Raw genomic sequence first — 16593 nt, forward strand, 5'->3', positions numbered from 1 at the left:
TCAATTTTTTTTCGATTTGTGAGCTCATTATTATGAACGGATTGCTGGAAATTCTCCCAATCAACTTGCATAGCAGGATCAGTTTTTCTGAAGGACACAATCCTGTCTTTCCTAATGTCTGACGGACAAAGAATTGAGACCCATGCTAAGATTCCCAACAAACCTCTTAACGATGCAAACTTTATTACATACCCTATGACACAAAGAGGCAACCATATTAGCTCGAAGTTCCTTTCTAAGCATAGCATATAATTTCCATACACTAATACACAATTAAATGGCGTATTGAGCATTTTCAAATGTGAAAGCTGATATTTCTTAACAGAGTGCAAACATTTACTGTATCTAACCAAGTTCCTTTTAATAATTCCTTAGACTATGTAGTGCTAATAATCAATAGTACGTTTCATCCATGCATTGATTTAAGTTTGTTGTGGCTCTGTCCAAACATTAAGAGAGCCTTGGTCCAATATATGACTGCAAAATATCCAACTATTACTCTTTTTATTAACAATTGGTATGTATCCCAAAACATCACACCCATCTGTTCAAACTTGACCGTAGTTAATCATCATCTAACATCTGAGAAAAATGCCTAAGCATGTCCTACTGGACGTGCACTCACAGATACACTAGCTTCTCATAAGTTGTTTTTTTCTTAGAAAATGGTTTAAACATGTAGTGTCAAAATCTTATTATGTAAATTATCATTAGATAATAGTTCTAAAAGTAATTCCTTTCGATTTAAGTCTAAGTACTTTTATGTTCTTGTGATCAAAGTTGATATTTTGAATTACATTTAATTATAGTCAGATTATGATAAATCTAGAACATTCAAAGCTAACCCATGTAGCTGTTGTCAAGTTGAGTTTGGTGGTAAAAATGTTATAATGGCTTATCTAATGAAAACTTATCCTTTTAGGTATTAGTTCACCTACCAAAGGACATTGTTGTGGAGGCACAAGTGATATTCTTCAATGGCCACTATGGGATATCGCTTTTCGATATCAGTACAATGTTCTTTGTGGTTCCGGTTTCTTTGGGATCTAGACCGTGTTATGGACAAGATGTATCTGTATTGGATAGACATGTAGACTATTCATTGGTTGTCGGTCGTGGCTCGATACCGTGTGTAGAGTATCCTTTCTTCGACAGGAATCATTATATGTTTGCCAACTACTTTAGCGACCTGGTAAAAATACATATTTCAGTAGTTTGTACTTTCATAGCTTTGTTTGATCATCATGTTCAATTCACGTATATTTCTTTTGCAGATTTGCACAGCTGGGCCAGTAATTAACACCAGTGGTGAGGTCATCAGTCTGGTTGTCGCACATATCCAGAAAGCTGCTATTGTATCGACATCTATAATGAAAAAGTGTATTCAGATGTGGAATCAATTTGGGTAGGTTTTCTAACATTTCAAAATTCAGCAAAAAAATAAATTGATAAACAATTTGGAGCGTTTACTTGCAAACTAGTGGTACCTCTAAGTTTGATTATTTGAAAAATATATGAATCTACAATATGTTTATATTCTAAAATAACTTGACCTGTTGTAGCCGAATCGCTCGTCCTGTTCATCATCTTGAGTTGACAACCGTGCAAATGCTAAAAATGGTTTATTGAGATGAGCTTTGGGCCCGCCACAATATCAGGAGTGGTTTTATTGTAGCTGAGGTATCCTCAAAAACACATATACCTTTTTCCCTTGTTTCTATTCATAGTTATGAACTTATTTCCACACCAAATTTCCGCCATTTCTCAAAAACTAAAATATAAAATAAAATCTAACTATTTAATCTGTTTAGGTGTGTCCTAACTCTACTGCTGAGAAGATTGTCATTCGGAGAGTGAATGTCATTGAATTGATTGATCTGGATCATGTTTCTACTGTTGTTGAGGTGCTAAATTCTTGTCATGGTCGATAAGTTAGTTTACCTGTACTTGGAACTAATGTGACCAAATTTTCGTCGCAGCTTCAAGAGTATCTTCTTGATCTGGCTTGGGACTTTTTAGAGAAAAAACTTGATTTATCCTTGACGGTAGATATTAAGGTATATTAACAATTTGTACATAACTTTGGTTAATGAAATAGACTTACTGTCGGGGCATCCCCTACAAAGAATTAACAAAGGTATATTAACAGAGAATTCAAGTTTGAGTTTGTTATATATAAAAATAACCAACATATCATATTCCAATGTTTTTCTTTGTCTATTGCAGATACGAGTTCATGACATTCGGGCAAGAACAAGTGTCTGCACTATTTTGCCTATGGGATTCAATGATGCTGCAGTGCACTCATACTATTAACTGGACAGGTGGCCCAATAGTAATTTGTCTACGCGAGATACTTTAGAAACCTACAAGTTTTTTGTTATTGTCTTTTAGAAAAGAATCCATGTTGTGCACTTCTATAAAAAGTTGATTTATAAAAATTACAGCAACTACAGCAACGAATTCTGGTACAACTCTCAGCTCCAAATACTACAAGTTTGAATCCCCGTTTGAGTGGGCTGTGTCCTGGAGTTTGAATCCCCGTTTCCCTCCCATTACTTCCCGCATTCGACTCCGGATAGCAAGCCAAGGGAGGCTTTTGGGTGAAGTTTTAGCACTCACTCCACTGATTAAGCTCACACCTAAAGGCTAGTTCAGTTAGCAAAATACCGATGGTTTGAACCCTGCCAATAAGATACAAAACTTATAGCTGGCATTTTTTTTTGTCTCCTCGTTGCGCCACGCATGCGGGTTTGTTCCCAGCCGTCCAAGTAAACGTTTAGTCCCACCTCGCCTAGCCACATAGATTGAAAACGGCAGGTGGTTGCCCTGCTCTATAACTATGTAAGATTTGAGAAGCATCATAAACCAGTACAGAGACTACAGATTCCTACTGCAAACAGAATGCGCTGAAAAACACCACCGCTGGTACAAGGCTAGTCCTCTTCAATCCCCCCCGGGATGGGAAGAACCGAACGTGGCCTATGGATCGACCTATATATGACTTCTGCAAATGATCATGGAGTAGTTCGGTCATTTCCCTTTCCGTTCAAGCGATTGCGTCCGACGTCGGTACGACACCTACGACTCTTCTTCATCCTTCCTTATCCCGTCCAGCGCACCCGGGCTACCGCCTACCAGCCGTGTGCTCTGCGCCACTGCCTTCCTCGCCGCGCGCCCGAAAGGCCGCCAAGCTCGCACTCCCCCATGCGCCCACACCATATCGGCACCAACTCCCTCCTCCGCCTCTATGCCTCCGCACTTTTTCCGACGCATCCTAACCAAGTCCCTCGCGCGCGGGAAACGGCGACCACAGCCGTGCTCGACCTCTTCCAAGAGATTCAGCGGAACGCCGCGGCGGCGCTATCTCGCTCGGTGTCTACTCGCAATATCACACTGCTGCTGCTACGGGGAGCTTTTTTTGTCAACGGTGAAACGTGTAGAGTCTTCAATGTCCAAAGTCCAATCCCTCCGACTCCCCGTTAAGCTGCCAGCCTGCCACGTAGTGTCGTACTGAAGTCGTATGAAAATTCGTCGTACGTTATTGCACGGCCGGTCTGTATTTGGACTGCTTCTAGTAGAGCACTGCTATATGTGCGACAGATTCACGTACAATTCTCGTCCGACGCAAGGCATGAACCATCGGTCAAATCATCTTGTGGTTGATATCACGTCGTATGACCGTCGGACGCACTGGTTCGTCGTACGCGGAGCACTTCCGCTTCTAGTATCCCAGGTCACCAGTTTAATTTCATCCTCAAAACTCAAAAATATTGTCAGCTTCGTATTAATTAAATCCCGGAGCAATATTGCACTCAGGTTTTTCTAGCAGGTCAAATATATTGCGTTTGCGCGCACGGTTGACCCACGCGCTGGCCACTGTTGTGGTGGTTTTTTGGCAGCGTGGTCCCCTGTTTCCTAACATAACAATTCTTCTTTTCAAGATGCTTTCGGCAGAATACTTTGCTTCACACTTCAAAATCAATTACTGCTAACACGTATGCGAGTGAACTGCAGGCCAATTTTACTCTCTGCCCTGTCACCCATGATCAATCCGCTTAATTACTTTATTTTTAAGGATGTCGAGCACTCCAGCCCGTGTAATTTTTTTTTTGTTCTGGCTAGTTGAAATCTGAACTTAAACCACCTCTAACTTGTCACTATATATTCAGACCGGTTCAGCTTTGGTAGCATGTGCCGCCGTCGGCCCATCTCTTCGATGTTGAACCATATTTTTCATCTCAAACCATACAACCCTTGACCTATCATCATATCACGGAAAAACAATTACAAGAATAATGTAGCAACTACTCAAATTTCCATTCCATATCTCCTTGAGTATTTTGTCTTGTGGTCTTCGGCCCTCTCGGAAAAAAAAAAAGAATGCCATGCATGCACGGGACAAAACAGGCCCCAACCCCAAGCTCCAAGAGTGCCGATCCGTGGACGGGGAGTTTTTGATTGGTCAACTTTAGCTATGTAAAAGTTGGCCCAAGGTGTTTTCTCCTTGGGCCGGGTTGTTGTACTTCCCCTTCCATAGAATAAGTCATATTAGAGTTCGTTAAGACAAGTCTGCAAAAAAATCACTCCATAAGTATATTGTTTATACATTTGGCATTTCTTTGAGACCAGAAAATGACTTAGACAAGGGGATCCTATGTTTCCAGTGCTGTTTAATATAGTGGCTGATATGTTGGCAATGCTTATTTAACGGGCTAAGCTCGGGGTTCATTAAATGAGGTAATTCCGTACCTTGTTGATGGGAGCAGGTCTATTCTTCGCTGACGATACGGTTATTTTTATGGAGCATATATGGTATGAGCCAGGCTAAGTATTTACAAATCTTATTGTGCGTCTTTGAAAGGTTTTCTAACCTTCAAATTAATTTTCGAAAGAGCGAGATTTTCTGATTTGGGAAATCAAAAGAGGTTGAGGCCCAATATACCCATCTATTTGGGTGTGGGGTCGAATCTTTTCCCTTCCGATACTAGGGGATTCCGATTCACTGTCGCAAATTGCAAAACAAAAAAAAAAGAATAGAAATTTGTTGAGGATAGCTTTGAGAACAAATTGAGTACCTAGAAAGGGAAGCTTCTCCTGAGTGGAGTTTCTCAGGCTGGTCATCATAAAAATTAGCAACCCATACTTGAAGATTCTAGAATATTTTGGATAATTGGAGAAGTAAAATATTAATGATGACCATCCTGCCTCCACTCGAGAGAAGCTTCCCCATACTCGAGAGAAGCTCCCCCATATCAAAAGAAGTCTTGAGAGTTTACATGAAGAGGGATGATATTTACCGTGAAAAGTCCTAGAAGAAGCTTCTCGAGAATTCTCTAGAACTACAATAACATTTCAGTATTCTAAAGAATATATATTTGTAGTAGAATGTTTAGGATGATGACCTGTGTCATGCATCCAATTGTCTTGTACAAATACAAATAGAGTGCTCCCTCATCCATGAGGCGGGGCCAGCTCAGTTCAAGGGTATCCACTTGAATACCCATCATTTTTTGTAAAAAGAATATATAATATGTACGTAAAAAAGATTATGTAGCATGGAGTCCGTTGATGCACCGGTCCATCTCTCTCATCCCCTTTGAGTGAAGGATTTTTAATCGTCGAAAACCTAAACATCTCTCCGATACTTTCAGTCACCTTGATCGATACCCGCACCTTACGCCTCACATGTTCCCAAATCTAAAAACCTAGCGACAGCTTTTCCACCTCCTCACCTGCTCTGCTTCTCGACATCCCCACCTTTAAGTCAACTTGCCTCTCCTGCACACTTAAGCGCCGTTTCTCAGCCGCAAAAGTGCACTTGGCTACGCACAACTGGGAAAGCCTGAGCAATCACTCAATCAAACACACAAGTTGTAATTTTGACTACTCCTTTCAGAACAATTTTGAATACACACACTTAAATACTTGGGCCCACACGCCTCTGTCATCACCCCATAAGGTGTACAGCCACAACAATAAGTATTGTGACACTATGGGAAGAGAGATGAACTAACATGATTGATTTGTATGGTAAATAGCAGAGGAGGCACTAAAAGAAATGTTGTACCAAAATATTGATAGTGAATAAAGACTTGAGTTATCCTCAATATAGTATAATCTCACAAGTAGTGTAGATATGCAAACATCATCGTCAGTGGGTATTAGGTTCCGCCACCAAAAAATCTCTATTGTAAACACCGACTGCACATAAACATATGTCCTCCTAAACATACATCGGGCCGTAACAAACTAGTTTCATAGCGATAAGGGTTCGTACTGGCAAGGTATTGTACCGTTTTTCTGGATATTATGATTTAACCCAGCACATTGAATCACTGCGAAGTTGTGAACATGATTGTACTAAGACTTTCTCGCTATCAGGTGTTGTCCTGTCATCGACAAGAATAAGTCTATGATGCCGAACATAAGGACAACAATGACAGGTATCTTAATTGAACAAACCTATTTTATCGTCAATGACTTAAAGAGCCAAAAAGTTAACTCTGAATCCATGGCAACAATTGTAACAATAGTGAACATTCTACGCATAGCTCCATTGGTCTGATCGGGTGCAGATGTGTTCAACAGATCTCTTCCCCGATGCACATCACATTAAAGCGAAATGCCGTATTTGGATCTGCACATTCATTGGTAATAATAGACACGTGCGCAAATGCCGGTGTAATTACGTGAGCTGCTGTTATGATGAGCATATGACATTCATTTCTTCGAACTGCAAACCCACTGGTTGTATGAGTGTCTTTAGCAATTCATATGTCATTTAGAAGTTCTGGTGACTCTCGATGCTTTGAAGATGATTTCATACTTCTGTTTGCAATGTTTCTATATACATTATCATGATGCAATAGTTTCTTAAGTGCTTCCATGCCATATAGATTTGGGGGTATATCATCAACCGCACGTGCACAAACAAGGAAAATTGCAACAGAGGTCACATAAGTAACATGTTGATGTGCAATATTATGCCGCGGACGCAGAAGGGTCTAATCATGAAAGAAAATACAATAAATCGATACAATCGAAACGAACACGAACTTCCAAAATTCTTGATTCGATGAAACTAAAAGTTTCATCTTGCCTCTTCGAAATCAACTTCCGTTGATACATCATTCACATTTTGATGTTCCTCCACGTATTCCGTGACAAAATGGCAGAATGTTCTGCTTGCACAACCTAAAATAACCGCATAGGTTTTGAAAAGACGCATGAGCCGTCCAGCTCTAACAATGAGAACATAAGATCGTTGAACACATTGTGGTCAAAAACAAACCCCTTTCAAGACAAGGTGTAAAATGGTTCCTGCATCGATGACTCCATGAAATCGGCTATAACGCCTACACCAGGACGAGGATGGAGTCACGACACCAATCTTCAAGACGTCGTCGTCTCCATCCCCAAGATGCCACCGCCAAGAACACATAAACCTAACGAAAAATGTAACAAGATTAGATGCAAGATGTTGATCCGTGGCTCTCCCGTCTCCGTGGCGGAGCTAGCCTAATGCCTAGGTAGGCAATGCATGCCCATGCACTTTTACGAAATGTTAGTACTTACATACTTGTAGGCAAGACATTAGAGTGGTGTCTTTCTTTAATTAGCTCGTATAATAGAGTTTGTGTTTTGTTTACGTGTCGCTGGGATTAATGTCAGTCGGTTTAATCAGCTAGCTAGCAGAGCTTTTGTCTTGTTGGATCGTCCAATGCATGAATGACAGTTGTTTTACACGTCTTCGTGTTCGTTTCGCATAAGAAATTGTATGTTGTAAAAGATAAATTTGCCAAACCCATGTGTCATAATCATCATATATAGCCATGTTGGCTGCCATTTTCTCCGCGTCCAAGATGGTATACCTACGGTCCTCTAAATTATCTCTCGTAAAAAAATTATGATGCCCATGTTTGAAATCCAGGCTCCGGTCCTGTCCGTTTCTTGACACCAAATTTGCTGTCGGAGATGAGCAAAATTACCGAAGATTGAAGATTCCTCCGAAAACAATGGCTAGGGTTTTCCCGTGGCGGCGAAGAAACCGGTACGCAAAGATCAGCTGCTACTCCTTTTGGCCGGAATTACTTGTCTCAGATTTAGTACAAAGTTATACTAAATCAACGACAAGTAATTCCGGCCGGAGGGAGTAACTTTTTTTGAGATAGGAAGATCAGCTAACTATTCTTCTTCCAAATGATCATTGACTAGTTTGGTCATTTCTTTTTCCGTTCGAGCTGTTGGGCTAGACAAAGCTCGGTAGTTTCGTTGGTACTTGGTAGGCCAGGCCAGAATGGTCTTGTGAGCTACGGATCAGTACAGCTTGATCACAAAAGGCCGTCTTAAACGTACCGTTGGATAGCAAGCAAAGGGAGGGTTTTGGGGTGAAGTTTTACTGTTTTAGCACTCACTCATTCAACTGATTTTGGTCAAATTTGCCAACCAACCCAAGTAAAAGCCGCACAAAATCCCTCAGAGGTAATTACTGTACATTTCACTTGGAAACCTAAGAGACGGCTCCTCGGATTAGGCGTCGACGTCGCAGGTTTCAAAATGTGATCTTAATTGCTACTTGACGTGACGTCGATCAAGCTCCTCAGCAACTCAGCTACACTGTATAAATACGAGACCAGCCATCCAGTAACAGACTCACAACACAACTCTCCCTGCTATACGTCCCTGCACTATAGCTAGCTCACAGTAGAGAGCAACGGCGGAGATGACCACGGCGAGGTACACCGTCCGTTTCAGCTCCGCCCTGATCGACACCACGGTCACCAGCGACGCCGCGGCGGCCGACGAGTGGGCCCGCAGCGTCCGCGCCTCCAACCCTTCCGGCAGTGGCATCCTCGTGGGCCTCGACTGCGAGTGGAAGCCCTGCGACCACTTGCCGGTGCCCTCCAAGGTGGCCATCCTCCAGCTCTGCGTCGGCACCAGCTGCCTCATCCTCCAGATGTTCTACGTCGACCGCGTGCCGGCGGGCATCAGGAGCTTCCTCGGCGACCCCACGGTGCGCTGCGTCGGCATCGGCGTCGGCGAGGACTGCGGGAAGCTGGCCGTCGACTACGGGATCGTCTGCGCGGCGCCGGTGGACCTCGAGGACCGCTGCAACCAGCACCTAGGCATCCGCAGCCTTTTCAGGAACAGGCTGGGACTCAAGGGCTACACCAGGGAGATACTTGGCCTGACCATGGCGAAGCCGCGGCATGTCACCATGAGCAACTGGGAGACGCGCGACCTCAGCGTGGCGCAGGTCGTGTACGCTTGCATCGACGCCTACGTGTCCTACAAGCTGGGCGAGCGTCTCCTGGACAACTGATGGGGCTGTGTTAATTGATCTTGCTTGCTCGCGGCATACTATGGCATGCTAGTAATAATAATTGTGTGGTGCTTTGCTGTTCCGTAGCTGGGTAAGGAACTAGTAAGTTTCTATTTCATCCATGTCCTATGGTGTTATGAACTTTCTGATCGAGTCTTGTTTAGCTAGTTCATGTATGGGGCATGGTGTTAATGTTTAATTTGAATGTTACCGGACAGTATTGTCATCTGTGTTTCATTTTGCGATGGACTTGACCAAATGAATTCTGTGCATCTGAGACGCTAGCTAGCTTTCGAACTACTGTTAGGAATGCCCTCCAGGTAATTATAAGACGGCACAGGAGACTTGTCCCATGTTCTCTTTTCAGAACATGGGCTGCTTCCAGTATGCCAGGTTTCCAGTTTAGTTTCATCCTGACAACTCAAAAGTATTGTCGGCAAAATATTACTAGCTCTGAACAATATTGCACTCAGGTTTTTCTAGCAGGGCAAATACAATATTGCACTTTGCTACTGGCTGTTGTGGTGGTTGATTGGCAGCGCGATCTCTGTGGTCCAAGAAACCACTGTTGAACAATGCTTTCCGTACAATACTGCCCCCCAAAAAAAACTGTCCTCCAAAATTGATCGATCCGATTAATTCCTCTGTTTTTTTTCCCGAGAATTTACTCTCTTTTTTTACGGATGTAGAGCCCATTGCAATCCTTAAAAAAAACTAGTTTTTTTCTAGAATATTAAAAAAAACTAGTTCAAACCTGGACTTTTTAACTATCTGTCACACTAGACATTTGGGCCGGTTTGGACGGAGAGGTTTTTTAAGTTGGCCCAATGTGCTTTTCCTTAGGCCCCTCTAGGATTGTCGTATTTTTTTGTATGAAAGTGATTTGTTTTAGTTCAATTTGCAAATAAAATAAAGAGAAAATGCAAGAGAAAATTATATTTTTGGTCCCTCAACTTGTTCGAAAGTATGCGAGTGGATCCTCATTTTCGTATTCGTTTGGTCGAGGGACTCTTAAAACCGGACACAATTGGTCTCTCATCCCGCCTGAATTGGTGCCAGCGTGGAGCTGTTTTGTGAATCCACTTGCCGCGTCGGATTATCTGACCTGTGGAGCCACCCGTTGACTCCTGACCGGACCGAAGAACTCTCCCCTTCTTTGTGCTGGTCTTTGCCGCCGTCGTCGGCTAGGGTTCGGATTCATATATACACCCGACGTCATCTTCTCACCTCCATTGGTACACCTACCTCTCTTGTCGACTACTCATCTTTAAAATCCTGGCTCCGCCGCTGGCATCCAAAATTTACATATGCTTACAATATTTCCTTTTCATCAAGTCTACTTATGATCATGCCCATTCACCTTCTCCTTTTCTCCCAGTCTGCATGCACCTCCCTTTGCCGTCATAGTCCGCCGTCCATACTTGCTCAGTGCCATGTTCGGCACAAATAACCCGAACCGGATTGCCCGTTAAGGGCCAGTTCGTTTTTGCCCTTCCCGGTGGGGATTGACAGGGAAAATATGAAATTCAGTTCAATTTCCCCAGATTCTCTGTCGATTCCTGCAGGGATTGCTGGAAACGAACAAGGCCTAATTGTGTTGACGATTACTGTACATGGTTTTCTATTTGAATTATCCGGTTAGCATTTGTGGCTAAGTGATTTTGAAATATTAATCGAATTTGTGGCTTAGTAATAACTCTCTTGAGCGAACCGCATTGCCAGGGCACAGGGAAAACTCAAGTAACGGTTCTCTGTTTTAGTCCTTCTCTTTGTGTCCTTACACGATGGTTACATTTGGGCATCCCAAGCATAACAGCAACACTCAAACTTACAAGTCTTACAACACACTAGTACAATTTAAGTTCAAAGTAATGAAATTGCTGGTAGATAATTAAGAGTTTCACAAAGTTTCCACACAGCGCGCACGTACACTCTGCGCATTATGTCACGTACGTAGTAGACTAGTAATAATAGTCTATAAATAAACTCCACAACGAGATCTGCTAGTACAACACCAACACGAAATTAACCAAATTATAAGCTCAAACCTTGACGTATTCATCACCATTTCATTAGGCTTCAGTACGCACGCACGTACGTACACTTACCGCGTGTCTTGCTCGTTCAGCTCAGGCATCCATGCGCGCCGGGTACTGGTCGACGCAGTCCAGCCAGGGGCTCCTGGACGGGCGTCGCACGCGGCGGACGGCGCGCCACACGGCGCTGTTGCACTTGAACCCGGAGCCGAACGCGAGCTGCCAGACGCGGTCGCCCCGGCGGACGCGGCCCTTGGCCTCCAGGTACGCCAGCTCGTACCAGATGCTGCTGCTGGACGTGTTCCCGAACCTGTGCAGCGCCGCCCTGGACGCCTCCAGGTCGGCGTCCCGGAGGCCCAGGTTCCGCTGCAGGTGCTCCAGCACGTCCCGGCTCGCCGCGTGCATGCAGAAGTGCTCGAACGCGCGCTTGAAGTCCGGGATGTACGGCGCCGCCGCCGCGCTGTCCGCCTCCCCCGCCACCTGGGCGGATGATGTCTTGGACGGGTACAGGTGACGGAACAGCACGCCAGCGAAGAACAGCAGCTGCTCCGAGAACGGCAGCACCAGCGGCCCCAGCGTGGTGATGTTGGTCTTGAGCGCGTGCCCGCCGACCTCGACAAGGTCACGGCTGATGGCGAGCCCCTTGATCCGCTGCTCGTCTTCTTCCTGGTACACCGACCTGAAGCTCCTGTCGTCGGCGCCCTTGTGCGTGCGGACGATGTGCTCGAGCTGGTACTTGGCGCGGTGGAAGTCCCGGCGCCGGTTGGAGAGCAGCACGGCGGCGCACCCGGCGCGGAAGAAGGCGTTGGGGATGAGCATGGACCGGCGCTTCCCGGCGTACCACGTGAACGACACGGCCTCGGTGCTCACCACGACGGCCAGACCGGCGCCGCTGGCCTGCAGCATGTCGCGGGCGAGGTCGATGGAGATCACACCCGCGCTGCAGCCCATGCCGCCCAGGTTGTAGCTCAGGATGTTACCCCGCATCTTGTAGTGGTTGACGATCATGGCGGAGAGGGAGGGCGTCGGGTTGAAGAGGCTGCAGTTGACGACAAGGACGCCCACGTCCTTGGGCCGGACGCGGCACTTGTCGAAGAGCTCGTCCAGGGCCGCGAACATGGCGGCCGACGCCTCCGCCCGGCCTTCCTTCATGGTGGCGCAGTTGGCGTCCGGCTGGAAGACGCAGCGCGGCATGTAGGACTCGTCCCCGATGCCAGACTTGGCAAGAAGACGCGACTGGAACGCCAGGCTCTCCTCGTCGAACTTGCCCGACTTGCGCGCCAGGTCGATGAACTCCGCCTTGGACACCTGCACAGATCGAACCACCATATTATCACACCATCGTCCACATTAGCATTTGATCTGCAGATTCTTTTTTTTCTTTTGCTGAAAAGAAAACTTCATTTAATCTTTTTTTCTGATGAAACTAAAATTTCGTTTATTTATTGTTTGAACAGAGGCGAATCATTGATTGTGCGTGTGGCGAAACGCCCAACCGTATTCGATGGCCGGCCGGACAACGTGTACCCCGAACGAAACCGCTGCCTGCTGGATCGATCGTCATAACTGCCGGGTGGCCCCCCCATTCACATGGGCCGGCCGGGACCAGAGGGCCTTAATTTGCCGGCCTGCTAATTCTAGCTGGTCCACGGTCTACTCCTTCACACTCCTTTTCACTCTGACTCAATGGCACGTCCACATTAATCTCATTAACGCTCATGCATTTGTCAGTGTTTGAATATTGCTGGAGTGCTGGATAGTTAGATCTATAAAGTTTATGCAACATTAATTGCTTCTGATTGGTTGGCAGATGGCCAGAACTACTAATACAAACTTATTTATTGACAGGACGGCGCATGCAGCCGGCTAGGCTTGATCTTGTGCTCTGTCGGTTTTGCGATGGTTAACTACAAAATTCTGCTTTGCTTGAGCCGTGGAGTAGTTTTCTAACAGTAAAGACGAAAAAGATATATCCAACTGTGTGATAGCTGCAATGCTTTGTTCTGGAGTCTGAGAATTAACTAATCGTTTGTTAGTTTGTTGCTAATTTGTTTTACCTATGTTTTTTACAATGTTTGACTACACCACACACTAGCACTAGTACTTAGGTCGGTCAGCATCTCAGGTAGACCTAAACATTTCTGTATAAATCCTAAAGTATTTCAGGACATGATACTTTCCCTCCTTTCACATGTTAGGTCCCCGTTCAGCACATAGCTAGATTAGTACGCGAAGGAATTCCAGAGGGTTTGATCTATGTCTCACGCCAAATTCATGCGTGCCAAATGTGGCTTGGCAATCATGTCAACCTCAAGAGTATCTCTTAACCATTTATCCGATCTAACTTTTGTACATCCAGAATGTGATCTATCTTTTGTGTCTGAAATCGATTAGTGCAAAGAAAATCCGACCAAAAAATTCCACTTGTGATGCACCTAGCTAAACATAGATCCGGCCATATTAGCATAAATTTTATACAACCAAAATGTACATGATCTATATTTTGTGTGAAATCTATTACTCCGAATAAATTGATCCTACCAAAAAAAATTCAATACTTGTGATACACCTAGCTAGATATAAGATCTAGCTACATATGTGGTCACATGCAAACAAAGTAGTCTAGCTAGCTAGTGTACTACATGTAGTACTACAAACTAATTCAGTGATTAAGCATATGATGGTCAAGATCTATATCTAAGTATGGATACCTTGAGTTCTTCCGGGGGTTTGTAGGTGGCGAAGTCGATGAGGTAGATGGGCCTGGGCCTGGACATGATGTAGACGGAGATGGTGAAGGCGAGGACGGCGAGGAAGGCGAGGACGGTGGCGAGGTCGTAGGTGGCCTCGTCCCACACCTTGCGCCACAGCTCGTCGCGGCTCAGGCTGCCCACCTCGGCGCCGCACACCAGCACGATCACCGGGATCGTGGCCAGGTACACGCCGTGGCTCAGCATGTAGCGGTAACCCAGCCTCACGTACTTGAGGTTCACCGACTGCAGGAAGTCCGGCAGCCTCCTGCGCACGCGCACCGAGAACGTCGGGGAGCCGGCGTCCGGGCCTGACGGCTCCACGCCACGGTTCACGATCTCCGTCGACAGCAGCGCCTGCTCCTCCGCCTCCCGCGCCATGGCCGGCCGGCAGATCGATCTCTGGGGAATGGAGGATGGACAGTGATGAGGGTGAGAGGGAGTGGAAGGGGGTCAGTGTGGTAGATATAGAGGCGTTGGTGCTGGCTGCTGGGGTTGGGGAGGAGATGGTGGGTGGGCGGGTTGTTGGGCGGCAGTTAATGCCATTAGGGAGCAAGCTATAGGCCGGGCCGGCCAGCAGGAAGAGAAGAGGAGGAGGAGGAGGAGGAGTATGCAATGCAACTATGCATGCTTGGGGGCATGGAGTTCATTCATGATGGTCTGTACAGTTACGCGCAATGCGGCATCGATCTCTTGCTGTGACTGTGAGGAGGCTGACATGTTGTCCCGGAGCGGCAGTGTGGGTGGCCACTGTAGCTTTTACAACAACAACAACAACATGTGCAGGACCAATGCTTTCTGAAAGAAAAATGTGTGAGGTAATTTGCTTTGTTGTGTATCTGTCACGTTTACAAGCGATTTGCATTTGGAGTAGTTGAAAGAAGGTTTTACTAGAAATTTGTGGTTGAAGATTTTTTTTGCAAGTACTCGCAGGATGTAGTGAATTTGGATCTGGCATTTGTGCAGGCTAGCTGGACCTTATTGATTGCGTACGTGATGGCAGGATGAAGAGGCTCATCAGATTTTTATGCAGGGCCTCTTTATTAGGTAGCAGCATACACGCATGCATGCAGTACACTAGTCCCCTACTGTCAAACACATGCTGACAGGATTTCAGCTCGCCTTGCCATGCATGCGTTTGATCCTGACAGTTTGGCATACCGGTACGTGCGTAGATGCGAACAGAACAAAATTAACGAAATGTTTTTGCCATGCTTGATAGTTTTTATTTCGGAGGCCGATGGTATATGATCGAGTTTTTATAAATCTGAAAAGGTCAAGACCCTGCATATTGCTATTCCAAAGCAAAAGCGCGCGGCTGAACTTTGAACCCGGTCAACGCAACAACAACGGCTAACTACTACTGTCGCTACCAGAATTTATTTTGTCGTACTCCATACTTGCAGTTGGGAACTCAACTTCAAAGCATCACTCATAAACTTGGTCTTGCTTCTCATAATCATGATCTATACCCTGGTCCCGTCATCATGTTGATCTTCCACGCCTTATGCCAGTCACGATCAGGACAATGACAGTGATTAAAATGGCAAAAAAGGGATCTGTTAGCCTTGATGGTTTAATTAGCCTTTCCCATAATATCCAATGGGAGGATGTTCACGAGCTCGTCTTAGCAGGTAAACGCTCCCCACTAGTCCGCTTGGGGCGAGGTGTGGGTGTGGGTGGGGGGGGGGGTGTGGGGGGGGAATCGAAAGATGAAGCTCGGCGATGTTAGAAAACACATACTCCTATACAATATGATCAAAAATTCAATGTCGAATTCCGATCGGAGGAAATAGAAAGAGCGATGTTGGGAGGAAGAAGGGGAAGAATGGGAGGAAACTCGATGACAATGGGTCAATGGAGTTGAGCGAGTTTCAGCAACACCCCTCGGTACGTAAGAGGGATGATGACTACCAAGGGGTGCCGGATCGGCAGATCAAAAGAGATGAGCGACAAAGGTCGTAGCCCTATTCATGTGTGGGAGAAACAAGAGGAATAACAGTGTCAATGGTAATGCAGAAAGAACTAGACGGAGAGAAGTGAGACCAGCGTCCTGGCTGAGAGAATGGGGACCAGTAGGGGTTGGGATGAAAAAAGGGTGTGATTTGTTTTGGTCCTTAGAGAATTGTCGTGTTTGTTTGAAAGCATGCAAAATTTTGTACTCCCTCCGGCTAGGGACGGAGACGCGGGGCTCCGGGATTTTGCCCTCCTAAATTTTTTTATTTTACATAATACTCTCTCAGTCATATATTAAGTGACTTTCTATTACATGTATCTACACACTTTTTAGTCATAGATACATCAAATTTGAGCAAATTTGAGTCACTTAATACGAGACGGAGGGAGTGGTTACTATCAGCTCATTAAAAATCACTTAAAAATAGGTCAAGTCTCTAATTTCGCGTCCCTAATCTCAACTCGCACTCCTCGTATCGAATTCCTGGCTCCGTCGCTGCCTCCGGCCGCAATTACTTGTCTCATA

At 45.4% G+C, this 16593-nt stretch overlaps 2 protein-coding genes across 2 annotated transcripts; one reads left to right on the top strand and one right to left on the bottom strand.

The window, feature by feature from the left end:
• The first annotated feature begins 8676 nt into the window (after positions 1-8676).
• On the top strand, positions 8677-9417 carry LOC100827340 (Werner Syndrome-like exonuclease). Its single transcript, XM_003561939.3, has one exon. It carries the CDS (start codon positions 8726-8728, stop codon positions 9323-9325), a length of 600 nt encoding a protein of 199 aa, XP_003561987.1. The 5' UTR covers positions 8677-8725; the 3' UTR covers positions 9326-9417.
• Positions 9418-11061: 1644 nt separating this feature from the next.
• On the bottom strand, positions 11062-14692 carry LOC100833827 (3-ketoacyl-CoA synthase 10). Its single transcript, XM_003558615.4, has 2 exons — positions 14073-14692; positions 11062-12669 (listed from the first exon to the last, which is right to left on the bottom strand). Exons 1-2 carry the CDS (start codon positions 14490-14492, stop codon positions 11455-11457), a joined length of 1635 nt encoding a protein of 544 aa, XP_003558663.1. The 5' UTR covers positions 14493-14692; the 3' UTR covers positions 11062-11454.
• Between the last annotated feature and the right edge of the window lie 1901 nt (positions 14693-16593).

Source organism: Brachypodium distachyon, chromosome 1 (genome assembly GCF_000005505.3).
Source record: "Brachypodium distachyon strain Bd21 chromosome 1, Brachypodium_distachyon_v3.0, whole genome shotgun sequence".
NCBI lineage: Eukaryota > Viridiplantae > Streptophyta > Magnoliopsida > Poales > Poaceae > Brachypodium > Brachypodium distachyon.

Coding starts and splice junctions, on each gene's coding strand:
- LOC100827340 (XM_003561939.3), top strand. CDS start 8,726: ATGACCACGGCGAGGTACACCGTCCGTTTCAGCTCCGCCCTGATCGAC.
- LOC100833827 (XM_003558615.4), bottom strand. CDS start 14,492: ATGGCGCGGGAGGCGGAGGAGCAGGCGCTGCTGTCGACGGAGATCGTG. Junction 12,670..14,072: donor AACCCCCGGAAGAACTCAAG/GTATCCATACTT, acceptor CGATCTGTGCAG/GTGTCCAAGGCGGAGTTCAT.